General features: G+C 38.6%; 1 protein-coding gene across 1 annotated transcript in view; it reads right to left on the bottom strand.

Moving 5' to 3' along the window:
• The window catches only part of LOC134794757 (HEAT repeat-containing protein 5B), a 58692-nt gene that overhangs the window by 14181 nt on the left and 29673 nt on the right, over nt 1-14838 (bottom strand). Inside the window, exons 21-31 of the mRNA XM_063766542.1 lie at nt 11394-11554; nt 10717-10855; nt 10177-10359; nt 7637-7755; nt 7320-7431; nt 6665-6846; nt 5448-5572; nt 5147-5267; nt 2967-3252; nt 2141-2296; nt 1696-1794 (exon numbers count right to left, since the gene is read on the bottom strand). Of these exons, the coding sequence (XP_063622612.1) occupies nt 1696-1794; nt 2141-2296; nt 2967-3252; nt 5147-5267; nt 5448-5572; nt 6665-6846; nt 7320-7431; nt 7637-7755; nt 10177-10359; nt 10717-10855; nt 11394-11554 (1683 nt within the window). The remainder of the gene's footprint in view (nt 1-1695; nt 1795-2140; nt 2297-2966; nt 3253-5146; nt 5268-5447; nt 5573-6664; nt 6847-7319; nt 7432-7636; nt 7756-10176; nt 10360-10716; nt 10856-11393; nt 11555-14838) is intronic.

Below are 14838 nucleotides of genomic sequence, written 5' to 3'. Positions count from 1 at the left end.
AAACATTTGCATAACTATAAGTACTATCCCGCGATTTCTCTGGTAGCAAATTACTAGCCACTGCCTGTGCTGTCTCTTGAATTTCGGTAGGCGTCAGTGTAAGAATATCATTTTCTTCACTAACTCATTTTTATAGCGAGCGTTGATACGTGTTTCTTGTATTTTTTAATCAAATACAATTTACACTATCCAATTCGGTAAGTATTTTCAGATCCCGCCTTTTTTACTTTTTTTATCACTTTTAAGAGGCGTTTTTCTGTTATTTGCTTCAAACCGACTCTAAACTTAGAAGCGTTTTTGTTAAAAAAACCACAAACAGCTTCAAAAGTAAAAAACGCCTTAAGCGTGAACTAAATGGATAATTGTAAAAAAAAAATGAACTGAATGGTTTTGACATTTCTTTTTTTTTAAACAAGAAATTGGTCCTATAAATAACCTAATATTATTTTTGAAGGAAAAAGTTGCACCAAAAAAGACCTTTATTGATTTTTATGTTTTAAATGATACTCATTGCTGTAGCGAACCATCATCAATGACAGATGATGATAACAATGAAACATTGTAGTAGTGGTGGTTCAGGTGCTACAGCTATTGCCTACTTTCCAGCTTGGTTTTAGACCATCTATTGCCACATTTCCGAACAGTGGCGTGAAAAGGTCTTTTTTGGTGCAACTTTTTCCTTCAAAAATAATATTAGGTTATTTATAGGACCAATTTCTTGTTTAAAAAAAAAGAAATGTCAAAACCGTTCAGTTCATTTTTTTTTTTAACAATTATCCATTCAGTTCACGCTTAAGGCGTTTTTTACTTTTGAAGCTGTTTGTGGTTTTTTTTTTAACAAAAACGCTTTTAAGTTTAGAGTCGGTTTGAAGCAAATAACAGAAAAACGCCTCTTAAAAGTGATAAAAAAAGTAAAAAAGGCGGGATCTGAAAATACTTACCGAATTGGATAGTGTAAATTGTATTTGATTAAAAAATACAAGAAACACGTATCAACGCTCGCTATAAAAATGAGTTAGTGAAGAAAATGATATTCTTACACTGACGCCTACCGAAATTCAAGAGACAGCACAGGCAGTGGCTAGTAATTTGCTACCAGAGAAATCGCAGGATAGTACTTATAGTTATGCAAATGTTTTCTTATTTCCTCGCAGTAGTTGTGAAAAGCACTATGTAATGCCTCGGCCGGAAACGCTAAAGATGGACTCGTATTATTAGAGGGCCTCCACTAACGTGTCGGCCCTCAAACGACTCGTCCATCTTTTAGCGGTTTTCCGTCCTCTCCTACAATGTACTATAGTTTACACCTTTCACAAAAAAAAATTGACTGCAGGGAACCCGCTCGGCGGGTTCTCTGTTACTCGTCGCTTTCCTCTACGAAGCGGGAAAACGCTGGGATCGGCTACAAGTGTAGCGCTACGAAAATGTTGGAATGTGTTAAAGTGTAAACAGATCATGCGAATGCACCGCTAGCGCCCCATTCGCGAACTATTTGCGAAATGGATCGCTAACTTCTACTACTAATTACTATTAATTAGATTAAGATCCCATGTTAACCGTATTATGACAAATAAAATATTCATTGATTGATTGATTAACTGCCTGCCTGCACGATACGCGATACTGAATGCAACTTTACATTGTTTCAAAAAGGAAATGCTTGTAGTATCCTAATATTCATAATATAAAACTTACCAAATAGTAAATGGAATCTCTCATCGACGGGTTCGAAGAATTCGAAGTTTCCATTTTCAGTCTTATTTGCCCTGTTGTCTAATGTATTTTCAGATTTATCTGTAAAACAAAATATATGTTACATCTCTAGTGCTATAAGCTCTATAATTAAACGTTTTAAGACACATTGTATATTGAAAGTTCGTAAGCGTATTCCCAGCATGTGTGTGTAGGTGTATGTCTAGAACTAAAATAAGTCAATTCGCGAACAAAACCCGTATGACGCCTATAACACAGAGCAGTCAATCCAATTTCTTCCAATGTGTATTGCGTCTCACATTTTGCTTTAATGAGAGAGTGAGACACACTGACATTGGACAAAGAAGTTAGACAGATGGAATAGCACCCATAGCCACGTGCCAGGAGCGAATAATAAAGTAGGTAAGTAGTAAAGAGAAATTCCAACCGGCAGTAGGAACGGGCTTGTCGACGTTAGCGTTGTATCTCAAGGCCGCGGCGTAGAGCAGAGAAGGCCACGCTCGGGCGTAGTGCGCGCGCGACGCCTCCGCCGTCTCCGCCGAGTAGAACGCGCCGCCGCCGTGCGGCAGTTGGGATGCGAATTCTGCAACATTCACGTCTTGATCAAAAAAGAAACGTTGGAGGTGGCTTGAAAGGGTGAAGTGATTAAAGGAATATCCAGTGAAAATATGGAGGAGAGAAGTAGCCGGTCTATAGTCTGTATCTTTAGGTAGTTAAATAAAAGTATACAAACAATTTGTAAATTTTCGGGTAGTTATAACATTTATTGGTTAACCGACCAAATACAAAACCGCCTGGACCAGTCACTGATCGACCTGACTTTAACCTGCATTATTTGATCATGTAATGTTTTCATCTACCCTCAACTGGCTTAAGGAGCCATTTGAGGGTAGATTTTGTTTACTTTTATTTAAATAGCTAAAGATACAGAGTATAGATAAAATCTGCGCATGCAATGTTAGAAGAACCTTAGAAGGCTAGGCTTAAGTTTTAGTGAACGAATACACGAACGAACTGCAGCTACAAATGCGAATGGCACTTGTAGCACTGAAATATCAGCCCACCATATGCCTCCCTACCTACTTTGCATAAATACCAAAGCTACAAATTTCGGTTCACGTAATGATTTCCAGTATTTTTTCATCTCAGTCTCTAAAAACATATATAAATTAAATCACTAGTGATACGCCGGAAGAGAAAACAAGTATTCTTTTAACGGTAAACTTTCTACTACTGGAAAAAGGGGCACCTACCTGGCGGCAAACTCAGCAGCGCATGATCCTTCAACGCCGCGATCCAATTCTCGCCCAAGCTTTCCAGTTCAGGCTCAACCAACTTCAACAAGCTCTCGCCTTTAGACTCGAAGTCGCCGTAATCATCGTCATTCTCAGGGGTCACGTCTTCGACTTGACTGTTGGTTCGCAGGAGCTGGTTCCGCCATTTTGCGATTTCGGCGCGATTGTTTATCGGTTTGCTGTCGAGCTGCTTGATGTAGCTGCCTGGCGCGCTGCCGTTGCTTACCATTGCAACTATGTACACCTGAATAATACATGTACAAATTACAACATTATGGAAACCATGTCACTATTATAAGGAAAGTTACATTTTTGAAACTCTTCAGATAAATCAAATTTATTAGGGTTCCGTACCCAAAGGGTAAATAGGGACCCTATTACTAAGAGACCGCTGTCCGTCCATCCGTCCGTCCGTCCGTCCGTCTGTCACCAGGAACTCTCACGAACCGTGATAGCTACAGTTGAAATTTTCACAGATGATGTATTTCTGTTGCCCCTAACAACAAATACTAAAAACAGAATAAAATAAAGATTTAAGTGGGGCTCCCATACAACAAACGTGATTTTTGACCGAAGTTAAGCAAGGCAGGGTCAGTACTTGGATGGGTGACCGTTTTTTTTGCCGTTTTTTGTATTGTGGTACGGAACCCTTCGTGCGCGAGTACGACTCGCACTTGCCCGGTCTTTTATATTATGTGTCTGGTGACTATGGTGGTCTTAAATCGTGGGTTAAATTAAAACCTCGGTAAAGAGCAGGAAAATCATCATATATATAAAATTGAAAAACCAGGCGGCTTAGCACGGTCGCGTTTTTATCCCATGTCACCATGCCTGTCACGTTCTAACAAGTATGTAAGTGCGAAAGGGACGCGCATAGTGATAGTCGATAAAAATGGAACCGTGCTGAGCCCGAAGAACGGGATAAAAAACGAGCGAAGAAGAGAGATGGCGCCTTACAAATTTCTAAAAAAGTTTTTGACACGTATCTCGAATACAACGCACGTATGATAAGAAAAAACTGTTTAAATCTATTATCTACATATGAGAATAAAACTAGAACATAAAAACTATCGCTTTCGATGCGTATTTAATTTACAATAAGGAAAAGAAATTTTCATAACAATCTTCATTTTACGACTTCGACCATTTCTCGGGAACTCTCGGTTGCTTTCGTTTGGCGGTGCTACAGATTAGACCAAATAATCCGTAAGTTAAAGTAAACTAAATTATGTTTGTCATGTTGGTATACAGGTATTTCTGAGTTTTTTTACACGAAGTAAAATAAAAAGTGCTGCCAACCTCAACCTTAGTCCATAGCCCATACGAGTGAATTATGCCATTTATGACATATCAATCAAATTAATATTATCGTATGATTATCGTGTTAATAATTTTTATTTTATTGTTTTAAATTTCTTTTTGAGTTATTATTATTCAGATTGATTTTCATGACTCGGCAAACATTGTCATTCGTCCAGGGAAAGGGCTGCCGAGATGAGCCAAAAATACAAAGTTATAGAATGGGAGACGAGCGTACTTGGGACAACAAAATGGGAGACGCCCGATGGCGAGAGCTATCGCAAGATCGCAAGAAACATGACGTGATCTGGTATCGGAGGCCAGGTGAGTCCTTTGGATCGTTGTGTCACCTTAGCCGTAGTAATGTTAAGATCCAGAAAGGGAAATGGGGACTACCTACGTTTGTATGAAAAGGCGATTTATGGGTGGTGGTCGTCCATATTCGTGGCTTAAAGCGGAAAATAAGTAATCTAATGAACGTTTTTGCAACAAGGCTTACAACAATAAGTAATAATTTTATGTTAAAACAAGTTTTAAATAAATACCTACGTACGTTATAAGAAATTTTCGAATTAAGTTATCCAAATAACGGCTACCTACTTGACAAATAAGAAATCCTTATCACAGTTATAAACCCTGGCTGGGATACATAATAATGTCGGTATTTAACTAAACATAAGACAAACTCTTTATTTCATTTACGCGAGCGGAGCTGCGGGTCGTCTAGTTGATCTATAAAAATGCAAAAAGAGGATCTTCTCTATGTATGATAACACATAAGAGGTAAAACAGTGTAATAGAACCAAATTTAAACTATAACAAATATTGAGAGCACTTACCTCGGCCCAGGCTTTCAAGATGGATAATTTTTCAAGCGTCGCCATACTTTCATTGTAGATGAGTGTAGTGTTGCCCTTTGTGTTCAACTTGTCCAAGCTCGACACCAGTAACTGGTGCACCCTTTAACAAAGACAAAGATAAATATATATAACATTATTAAGATTGCGTATACGATATTCTATCGAGGATCGAACTTTTTGTTAGTGTGTGTAAAATTTTATGCATATTATGAAAAATATGTTAATTCGGGCTAAATAAATGAGCTTGTGTTTCTTATATAAAGTCACAAGGTTTATATACCTTCTCAAGTCGTTGATGTCCCTAGCGACGCCGCAGCCGATCCAAGCGGAGCACACGTCGCACGCTGCAGCGGTCACGTGGGATGCCGTGTCACCGGAGAATGCAGGTCTTAGCGCCGCTCCAACCTGGAATGCAAGTGTTTCTATAGGTATTAACTAAGCTATTTTTAATCAGTCTTCATGCTTCTGGCTTTTCGCCACGGCTCGCTAATCATACATTAGCATTAACATTAACAACCGACTGGTGAGTAAATAATCAATTATTAATTGATGCAAGTCGTGATTCAAACGAACAATTTTCACTTTGGAAGCCGCATGTTTTACCGCTACGTAGGGAATGCAATAACCGGCCAAACTTCATAACCGGTTTCGGTTACGGTTATGCCCGAAAAATAACCGAATATCGGTTATAATCGGTTACGGTTATTTTCGACGAAAAATTATAAATTTACAATGAAGGAATTAAAAAAATACAAATATCTTTATTTTAGTACCTACAGTATTAGGGAATGTGAGTAAAAGACTTCGTTTTTTAATAAAACATACCAAATACAGTAAAAGTAAAATATGACCTTGGACGTGATACAATATTCAATAAAAATATTTTATAAATAAGGGAAGTAAATTTGGTGTATTTTAGTTATTAAAGTCCACGCATGACAAAAAATATAGTCACAGGCGTCACAGCCAAAAAAGGCAGGATTTTGTAGTAATTATATGATAAAAACATACAATTTAAGTCATAAATAAATAACCGAAAATAACCGTAACCGGTTATTCGAGTTTCCAATATTCGGTTATGAAATTTTGTCAAAATATTCGGTTATAACCGAATATTTCGGTTACGGTTATAACCGATTTGCATTCCCTACCGCTACGCCTCTAGCGCTCAAAAATATTATCTTAGTGTAAAGACTCCTACACACTAAACCTCCTTCTTTTTCTAAATAATTTAGTAATCATTATATAGTTAATTTCTTTAGCATTAGGAAAAAGGTAAACAATCTTGACATGTCTTTTTATTGAAAAACACTTTTTAAAAATAAGTCAAATATGTAACAATTATGAATCATATACGATTATTTACATTCTTTTGCTTTCATAAGTAATAGTTACTGATTTTTAAAAAGCGTTTATAATTAAAAGACACGTCAAGATCGCGTAGTCTTTTTCTAAAGCTAAAAAAATTAACTACTAATACACGCGAATATACCCCACCTGCGCCTGATACTGCTCCAACAACAGATGCCCCGGGAAGTCGGGCTCGGGCGCGCGCGCGAACTGGCGCACGATGAGCTGCAGCGTGCCCAGCCCGCACAGCCGCAGCGCGTCCGCCTCGCCCGTGGCGCCGACGAACGCCATGCGCACCAGGTCCGACAGGTGCAGCGATAGGTAATCACCTGGTGGGTGATCAAACTATTGTAACGGTGCGAAGTACTATACATTATAAGTGGTGTATACATTGGTAGAGCAACAAGAAGTAATACAGTGACATTTGCCTTTTATTAGCCTGTCAAGACTAAAGCAGAGTACAGAAATGCATGGAAACTCTTCAAACGACGAAAAAGTATCTTTTGAATAAATTATGATGATGGCAAAGTACACAGTATTACAGGTTCGTCATTCAGTTCAAAATCTCATGTTACAATTTGCGAGTCTGCCTAACTGCAGAACAAAATGAACAATATTCCAGGCATTGTGCTACGCGTGGCGCTATCATTAAAACTAACTACTTCGTCCCACTACTGACGAGCCACGTACTGAGCCTGTCGAACTACTTCGTGACTAAATTAGGAAGTCCGTCAGGTCTGTTTACACGTTTTACAATAATTACGAAGCGATGTATGGGTATATGGGTATTAGGTATACTTACTGTCAGGATCAGTCAGTTGTTTCTCTTTAGCCTTGACTAGATCGAAGTGCGCTGGATCGCCTGTCGCTTCACACGCACCCATTATTTTCTGGATGCATTCCATTGCGAAAACCTGCAAAAGGTGTCGTATGATCACAGCCGTAACTTGCAGCAACTTAAGTTCGAACATGAGAAGGATCGGTTTTGAAGAGAAAGACGATGAATACGGGTTATTAAGTGCACGTTTCTGGTTCGCCGTTCTCTGTTCGGGACTTCGGGACCAACAACTAATTGCTTGATTCTTATTATGTGATATTGTGCTACATGTTTATGCTTACCCTAGTGGGCCACCTCGACTGGACTGCAGGATGCGTCGACTCGTCCGTGTCCGCGTGGAATTCCGCTTGATCATCGTCGCCCTCGCCATCGAAATCAGTGTCAGGGTTGTTACTATCCTCTGCAAGATGTTATATAGAGTGATTATAATACCTAAACATCAAACAAGAAAAAAAACTATATGTTTTTTAGCAGGCCACTAGAGACACTTGTTAATTAGAGCCAAGTTTAAACTACTCAGAGCCTGGCTAAGCTCTCGCACGTTACATCTACACACTTACACACTTGTGACGTTACATGTAACGTCACAAGTCGTAACGTGTTGCACAAGGAGCGATGTGACAACGTCACATCAAATCCAGCGTGAGCCAGGGGTGTGGTCACAAAACAAAGAAGTAATAGAAGTGAAACGTACGTCTATAGCGTGTGGCAGGATTAAGACTAGTTGTACTCAGTTTCACCACAGACTATTGTCAGTCGTGTGTCAATTCAGTATGGCGCTTTTGAGATGTCAGATGTGAAAACGATTCCAGTTAAAATTACAAATAATTACAAATATGCCGTGCTACTCCATTTTGGAGTGTAAAAACACTAGCCGGACAAAAATATTAGATATGGAGGCATTTCATATCATCGGTAAGTATTATTTCATGTAATATTTCAATATGTTTTACATTTACGGTTTCCGCAAGGATTTTTGGATTGTTTAGTACAAAAATCAAATTTAAGTAAATGAGATAAGGTTGACATCTACTTAGCGTAAAAGTCATGTACGGGTGCGCTATTCGGCCACAGTGCGAGGACCATATCAAAAAAGTCATCGATGTCGATGTTCGTATAAATACACAGTTTGTTTATGTTCATACATGTTCTTAATCATTTATTTTTATTTTGCATCTGGATGATCATATCGAAAAAGTCGTCGCTTACGTCATAAGATTTAATGTGCATTTATATTATGTACAAAATATGTTCTTACTTATTTATTGCTATTCAACGGATTATTTGATTTAAAGGTTTTCTTATAGTATTGTATCCATACATATATGTCAATTTTCTCTATTAAATACGAGTAGGTAAGGTGTCAGTTTTAAGCTGTCATATAATTTTACTGCCGGGTATTTGCTGGCCAGTCTAAACTAAAGCCCGCTCCACACTCTTGCACAAATCTTAAAGCGGTCTTCACATTGGATGCGAGTACGCACCATGCTCCGGTAAAAACGTGCATAGTGCTATCTCGCTCGTACGTCAGAGCTCGGCATTCATATCCGCATTAGTGTGATAACCGTCTAAGGGCAAAAATATTGTTAATAAATATTGTTGTTATTGTTGTGTAAATATTTCCATTGTTTTTAATTGGCGTTTTTTAATAATTTTGCATACGAGATTAATATTGATGGATGACACAACATTATTGCTTTGTTATGCCTTAACATAATAACGTGCTAGTTTATAAGTATTTTGAACACTTATTAACTACACTTACTTGCGTATTTTTTACGCACGTCTCTAGTGAGAATATCAATTGCAGCTAAAAAACACGCAACTTGCGTATTTATCACGCACGCACACACACGCATCGCGGTGGGAGGATAAAAAAATTTGATTTGATTAAAAAAAAACTGAAAGTACACAACGGGTTAGCACTAATTGGCTAGCACGTTATTATTTCGCGAAATTACAAAGCAATATTGTTGTGAGGTGTGCTAAGGAGTAGGTAACAGTTTTTATTATATACTCGCTTACCGTTATATGCATGGTTGGTGGCTTGATTACTTTCAATACGAGCATTTTTTATATACGAGTATTAAAAATAAAGTAGGTACCTAATCGTCGCCAGAAAATATAGTAAAACATATGTATAAAAAACTGAGTAGTTTACGTGTACACTAAGCATTAATAAGCGTTTATCTATATCACACCGAATCATGCACATCTCTATCGCATGTGTCAACCTCATAGTCAAATATTTTATCCTATCGCATTCACTCTTGGAAAAGCCACGCAAGTGTAAAAGGGATAAAGCATAAATGACAATCTGTCAATGAGTTGTGTATTTTTTCAAAAATATAAATCGTAGTGCAATTTCGACATAATTGTCTTTACTGTAAAGTTCAAATTATTGTGATGGGCGAGGGCTCATAATCCCTTTCGAAATAAGAAAATATGGCCAATTTTTGTGACAGCGTTCTGGCGACATAGGTTCCCATACTAATCCAGGCACATGCCGTTTCCCGTCAGAGCGCGGCGCGCTCATTCTTTCTTCCGTGGGTGTGGTATATTCGACCCGTCAGAATGGTCGGGTAACGTAACCACCATATGTCCACTGTCCATCGGCTCACTTTATATTTCGTCAACTTTACAATAGTTACCCAGTCGGACGTTGAGTTGGTTAGTGCCATACCAGCGTCGAGATCCTTAGGAGGTACCTTGACATTAAGCTGAGTAGGGGCATTTTCATTGACGCTTTTACGACTTTTACTTCTGCAGTGCCGTCACGTCACGTTCTGCGTACAGGAGAGTAGTGTGTCACTATAGTTACCCAGTCGCACGGTGAGCACGCGCTTGGCGAGCGCCAGCCAGTCGCGCACGGCGCGCTTGGCGGCGGCGGCCAGCAGGCAGCACGTCAGCGTGTCGCGCGCGTACGCCTGCGCCGTCTCGTCGCGCTCCGTGTCCAGGAACGCGAACAGGGCGCCGGGCAGGCCCGTGTCGGTGATCACCACGCCTGACCAACAAACAACTACTATTAAACAACTCTCATTCACTGATCACACACTATTTCATAAGAACTTATGTACATCATAAAAGTAAATAAACTACTTGAATACTAAAGCTCATTATGTGGCACTTGTTTTTATAATACTATTTAAAGTAGGTAGGTACACGTACCTATTTCAAAATAAATTTGTGCACCTCCGACCTTGAAAAATCTCACATCTCGACATGCTAATGCCCAATAGATAACACCTTGCTGTCACCTCTATTGACAATGACTTAAGTTTCAAGATGACATGTACTGGGACCGCGTCGAGCACCAGTACGTTAACCTTAGATCTAGTTAGTAGTTTTATTGATTACGTACCACAGTAAGGACGGGCGGGCACGTGGTCCTTAGCGAGCATCGCGTACCGGCAAACTTCTGCGGCCTCCTTCTGGGACAGTTGGCGCAGGCAGCAGAGCGCCGCGCGGCGCACCGCCAGCTCCGAGCTTGACAGGTCCCGCTGAAATATTACGAGTAACAAAACATTACTTCAAATTGGATTTCATTAGCTATGCAGGATTTTTACCAGTTTAACTTTCACTCTTGTTAATAATCACTCAGCTGAATAAAAATACACTACTGCCTTCTCGGATTTTTTCCTGTGACTTACCATCCTTAATTACTGAGGAACTTTTCTTCCCCAGCGACTGTCGGACAGTTTGTCCTGCCACTACCATAAGTGCCAGTTGCACCAACCATATTTGACAGACTGATCCACGTCAACCAGCGCTCCCCGGCGCTTTACTATGAATCTTTCCATACATAAAAATTTAGCGAACTCTTTAACGATACAAACAGTTTGGTGCAACCGACCCTAAGTCTCGCAACTCTTTAAGCTGTTGTGTAATTTGACCTAGCAGAGAAACTCCTTAAGGAGTATATAGCGGTACCTACATTGAACGAGAACCTTGTTAGCACCGTTCTTCGTTTGATCCATATTGAAAACAGTACTGTGTATATCCCAGTATAATATGTATAATGAATAGGTAGATACTCACGGCGAGCGAGGGCACTAGCATGTGCGCGCTGACGTGGCGGGGGGAGAACATCTGCAGCTGCTGCAGGCAGCCGATGCCCTCGGCGCGCGCGCCGCCGCCGCCGCACTCGCTGAGCGCCGCGCATGCGCATAGGAAGCGGCCCACTGTTGCTCCGGCACTGCCTAAAATTTAATAAATGAGTTATATTCTTCAGTATTGTCATACCCGACAAATCTGACGATCCGTTTAGCACGAATTTACTCGTTAGTAAAACTAGTTGGTCGATTCTTTATCATCTAATTTTATTGACATCTATTAAAATTTAAAGAACAAAATGGTACGAATTTACGGATCACGAGACACATCTTCGATATAAAGAAAGCATTCGACACTACACGAGTCAAAATGGGGAGCGGAATTCTGTGAAAAATTACAAGCATTCATGACGATCACAAGTCATAACCACTGTGCCAAGTAATGAGTGTGAACCAAAAAAAAGTAATAGTGGCAATACCATAGTTGTCACATCGTTAAGGTGGTTCTCCTTATGCGAATTTCATACAATTTTATTGGTCAATTTTCTCTTAATACGTAGATTTACAGCACTTACAACCTTGATGTTTAGGTAGTGCATAATCGTCTGTCGTCGCCAAGTTAAAAATAATGACCAATTATTCAATATTTTTAATTAAAAACCATTTGAAAAATGCGAAGATTTTAGTTAAGCGCTTGTTTGTGTGAGTGATCTTTACACTATCCATGTAAAACAAGATGGCGAGATTCAGTTTAATAATAACCAACATAGATGTCACTTTAACACAGGTGACCTAACTAAGTAGTGTCTAATTTACTCAATAGATGGTAATAACGTAAGGGTATATAATTCACAAAATATGTTGTAATAGTTTAGCTTACAAACCATTTCCGTTAAAATTTGATCCCTACATTAGTACATGTAACTACCTAATCGGAGGTCAGGCCAGATTTGCTTTCTAAGGGTTTCTAGGAATTTTCGTTAATCAATTATCAGTTCAAAACTGGGATTGGTAGTAAGGTGATAATTTTTCAATGATTTTAAATAAAAATTATATATTCATAAATTATAAATGAATTTTCATTGATTTTACAAATTTATAAGATCATAACATTTATAATAAATTATTATTAAGTCCGCGAGAGTGTGAAGGGTACTTATTCCATAGATAAGCTGTGCGTTTTTCTGCATACGTTTTTTTAAACTACCTACCTACCGCTCTATTTTTTTCCCGTTCACCGTAAATTAGACTATTGTACGCAAGAGTATTGTGGTTGTGGTTTACTCGCTGGATTTATTTATACGGACGCCTAAACTAAAACTCATTAACAGGCTTTTATTAGGTCGACCTGTATGTAACTAACTATGTACTTAATGGAATCTAAGGTAACTAATTTAACCATCTTCCAAGGATTGTAGCGTCATGAAAATTGGCAGCTGTATGTAGTTCTGATGACAATACAATAATATGGTACTGTCGAACTGATCTGATGATGGAGACAGGAGGTGGCCATAGGAACTCTCGACCTGTATTTGTTTATTTGTTTATTTGTTTATTTATTAGGATCACCAACAGAAGATACAATTTACATACTAAATATAAGTAACATACTAAGAGGGCACATTTATTATTGCTCCCCCATGTATGTAACTAACTATGTAATGGAATCTAAGGTAACTAATTTAACCATCTTCCAAGGATCGTAGCGTCATGAAAATTTACAGCTGTATGTAGTTCTGCGGGCTCAGCACGGTTCCATTTTTATCGACTATCACTATGCGCGTCCCTTTCGCACTTACATACTTGTTAGAACGTGACAGGCATGGTGACAAGGGATAAAAACACGACCGTGCTAAGCCGCCTGATGACAATACAATAATATGGTACTGTCGAACTGATCTGATGATGGAGACAGGAGGTGGCCATAGGAACTCTGTGATGAAACAACGCAACCTAATTGTGTTAGGGGTTTTTAGAATTTATAATGAGTATTAGTTGTCTGTCGTAAGAAAAGTATAGTCAGCGATAAAAGCTTGTACCAAAAATGAAATTTTTGCCATAAACTTATTTTACATTTTCGGTAAGTACCTAATACATGTCAAGTCATTACGGTAATTAGTTTCTACGTAAGCATTTTTTGTCTTCGGTACCTACCTGCTCTGCTATTATTATTATTATTTTAAAAAGTTTAAGAGAACATGTCGACATTCGTACTTTTTTGGAAAGCTGAGGAACTCATTTCTGTATTTTGTACGCAAAGTGTCATACTTTTTTTTAAAGTAATGCCTTAAAATGTTAGTTACAAAGTTTGGGAAAAATTACAAAAACATTGTGACTTCAAATCCTTTTTTTTTGAAAATTTTGGAAAGTTTTGGCAATCTTTTTTTATTTCACGTAATCAGTAGTTTATTGGCTATTAGGTGAATGTTTTTTTACGTCCAAATTTGAGTAGTTTTTTCACAATTACCACTTTTTAGTCGAAAGGCGGGTTTTGTAAACAAAAAACTAAAAACTCATATAACTTGAAAACCAATGAGTTTTGACCCCTGGTTGACTGGACTTAAATCATTGCAAATGACCCATAGAATAACCCCTTTCAAGGAATACGGCGAAGACTAAGACTCCGCTGTCCGTTTGATCGTCCGTCCGTCTTCCGTTGTCGTCCGACAGTTGAAATTTTCATACAAATTATGTATTTAATATTATAGGACATTTATAGGACATTTTTACACAAATTGACTAAGCCCCACGGTAAGCTCAAGAAGGCTTGTGTTGTGGGTACCTACTCAGACAACGATATATATAATATATAAATACTTAAATACGTAGAAAACAACCATGACTCAGGAACAAATATCTGTATCATCATACAAATAAATGCCCTTACCAGGATTCGAACCCGGGACCATCGGCTTCATAGGCAGGGTCACTACCCACTAGGCCAGACCACACCACCATTCCGGGTATTTCTGTTGCCGTTATAACAACAAATACTAAAAACAGAATATAATAAATACTTAAGTGGGTCCCATACAACAAACGTGATTCTTTTTCCGTTTTTTGCTTAAGGCCGGCGCCCCACTTCTGCGCACGCTACATCCACGGCCCACGTTTTAATACAAACCGTGGGCAAGCCCACGAAATTTTGTATATGGTCTAAGATCCCACATATATGGTCGACCTTCACCAATACGTCTGATGGATGAAACTTATATTTTATGAAAGAAAATATGTTCCAGAACATAAATAAATAGGGTTGCCTAAAGAAATATGGTCATGGCTATTTTTAATAAATTTTTGAAAAAACATTTTTTCGTTAAATTTCACCGATTTGTCTGACGATCGAGATAAGTTTCAATGGAAAGTATACAACTTGTACAACATAAATCAACTAGGTTGCCTATCTTTTTCCGATCACTATTATGTGGTTG

The sequence above is a fragment of the Cydia splendana genome, chromosome 1 (assembly GCF_910591565.1).
Source record: "Cydia splendana chromosome 1, ilCydSple1.2, whole genome shotgun sequence".
Classification (NCBI taxonomy): Eukaryota; Metazoa; Arthropoda; class Insecta; order Lepidoptera; family Tortricidae; genus Cydia; species Cydia splendana.
The sequence above is the reverse complement of the archived record's forward strand: the minus strand, read 5'-3'. Positions and strand labels throughout refer to the sequence as shown.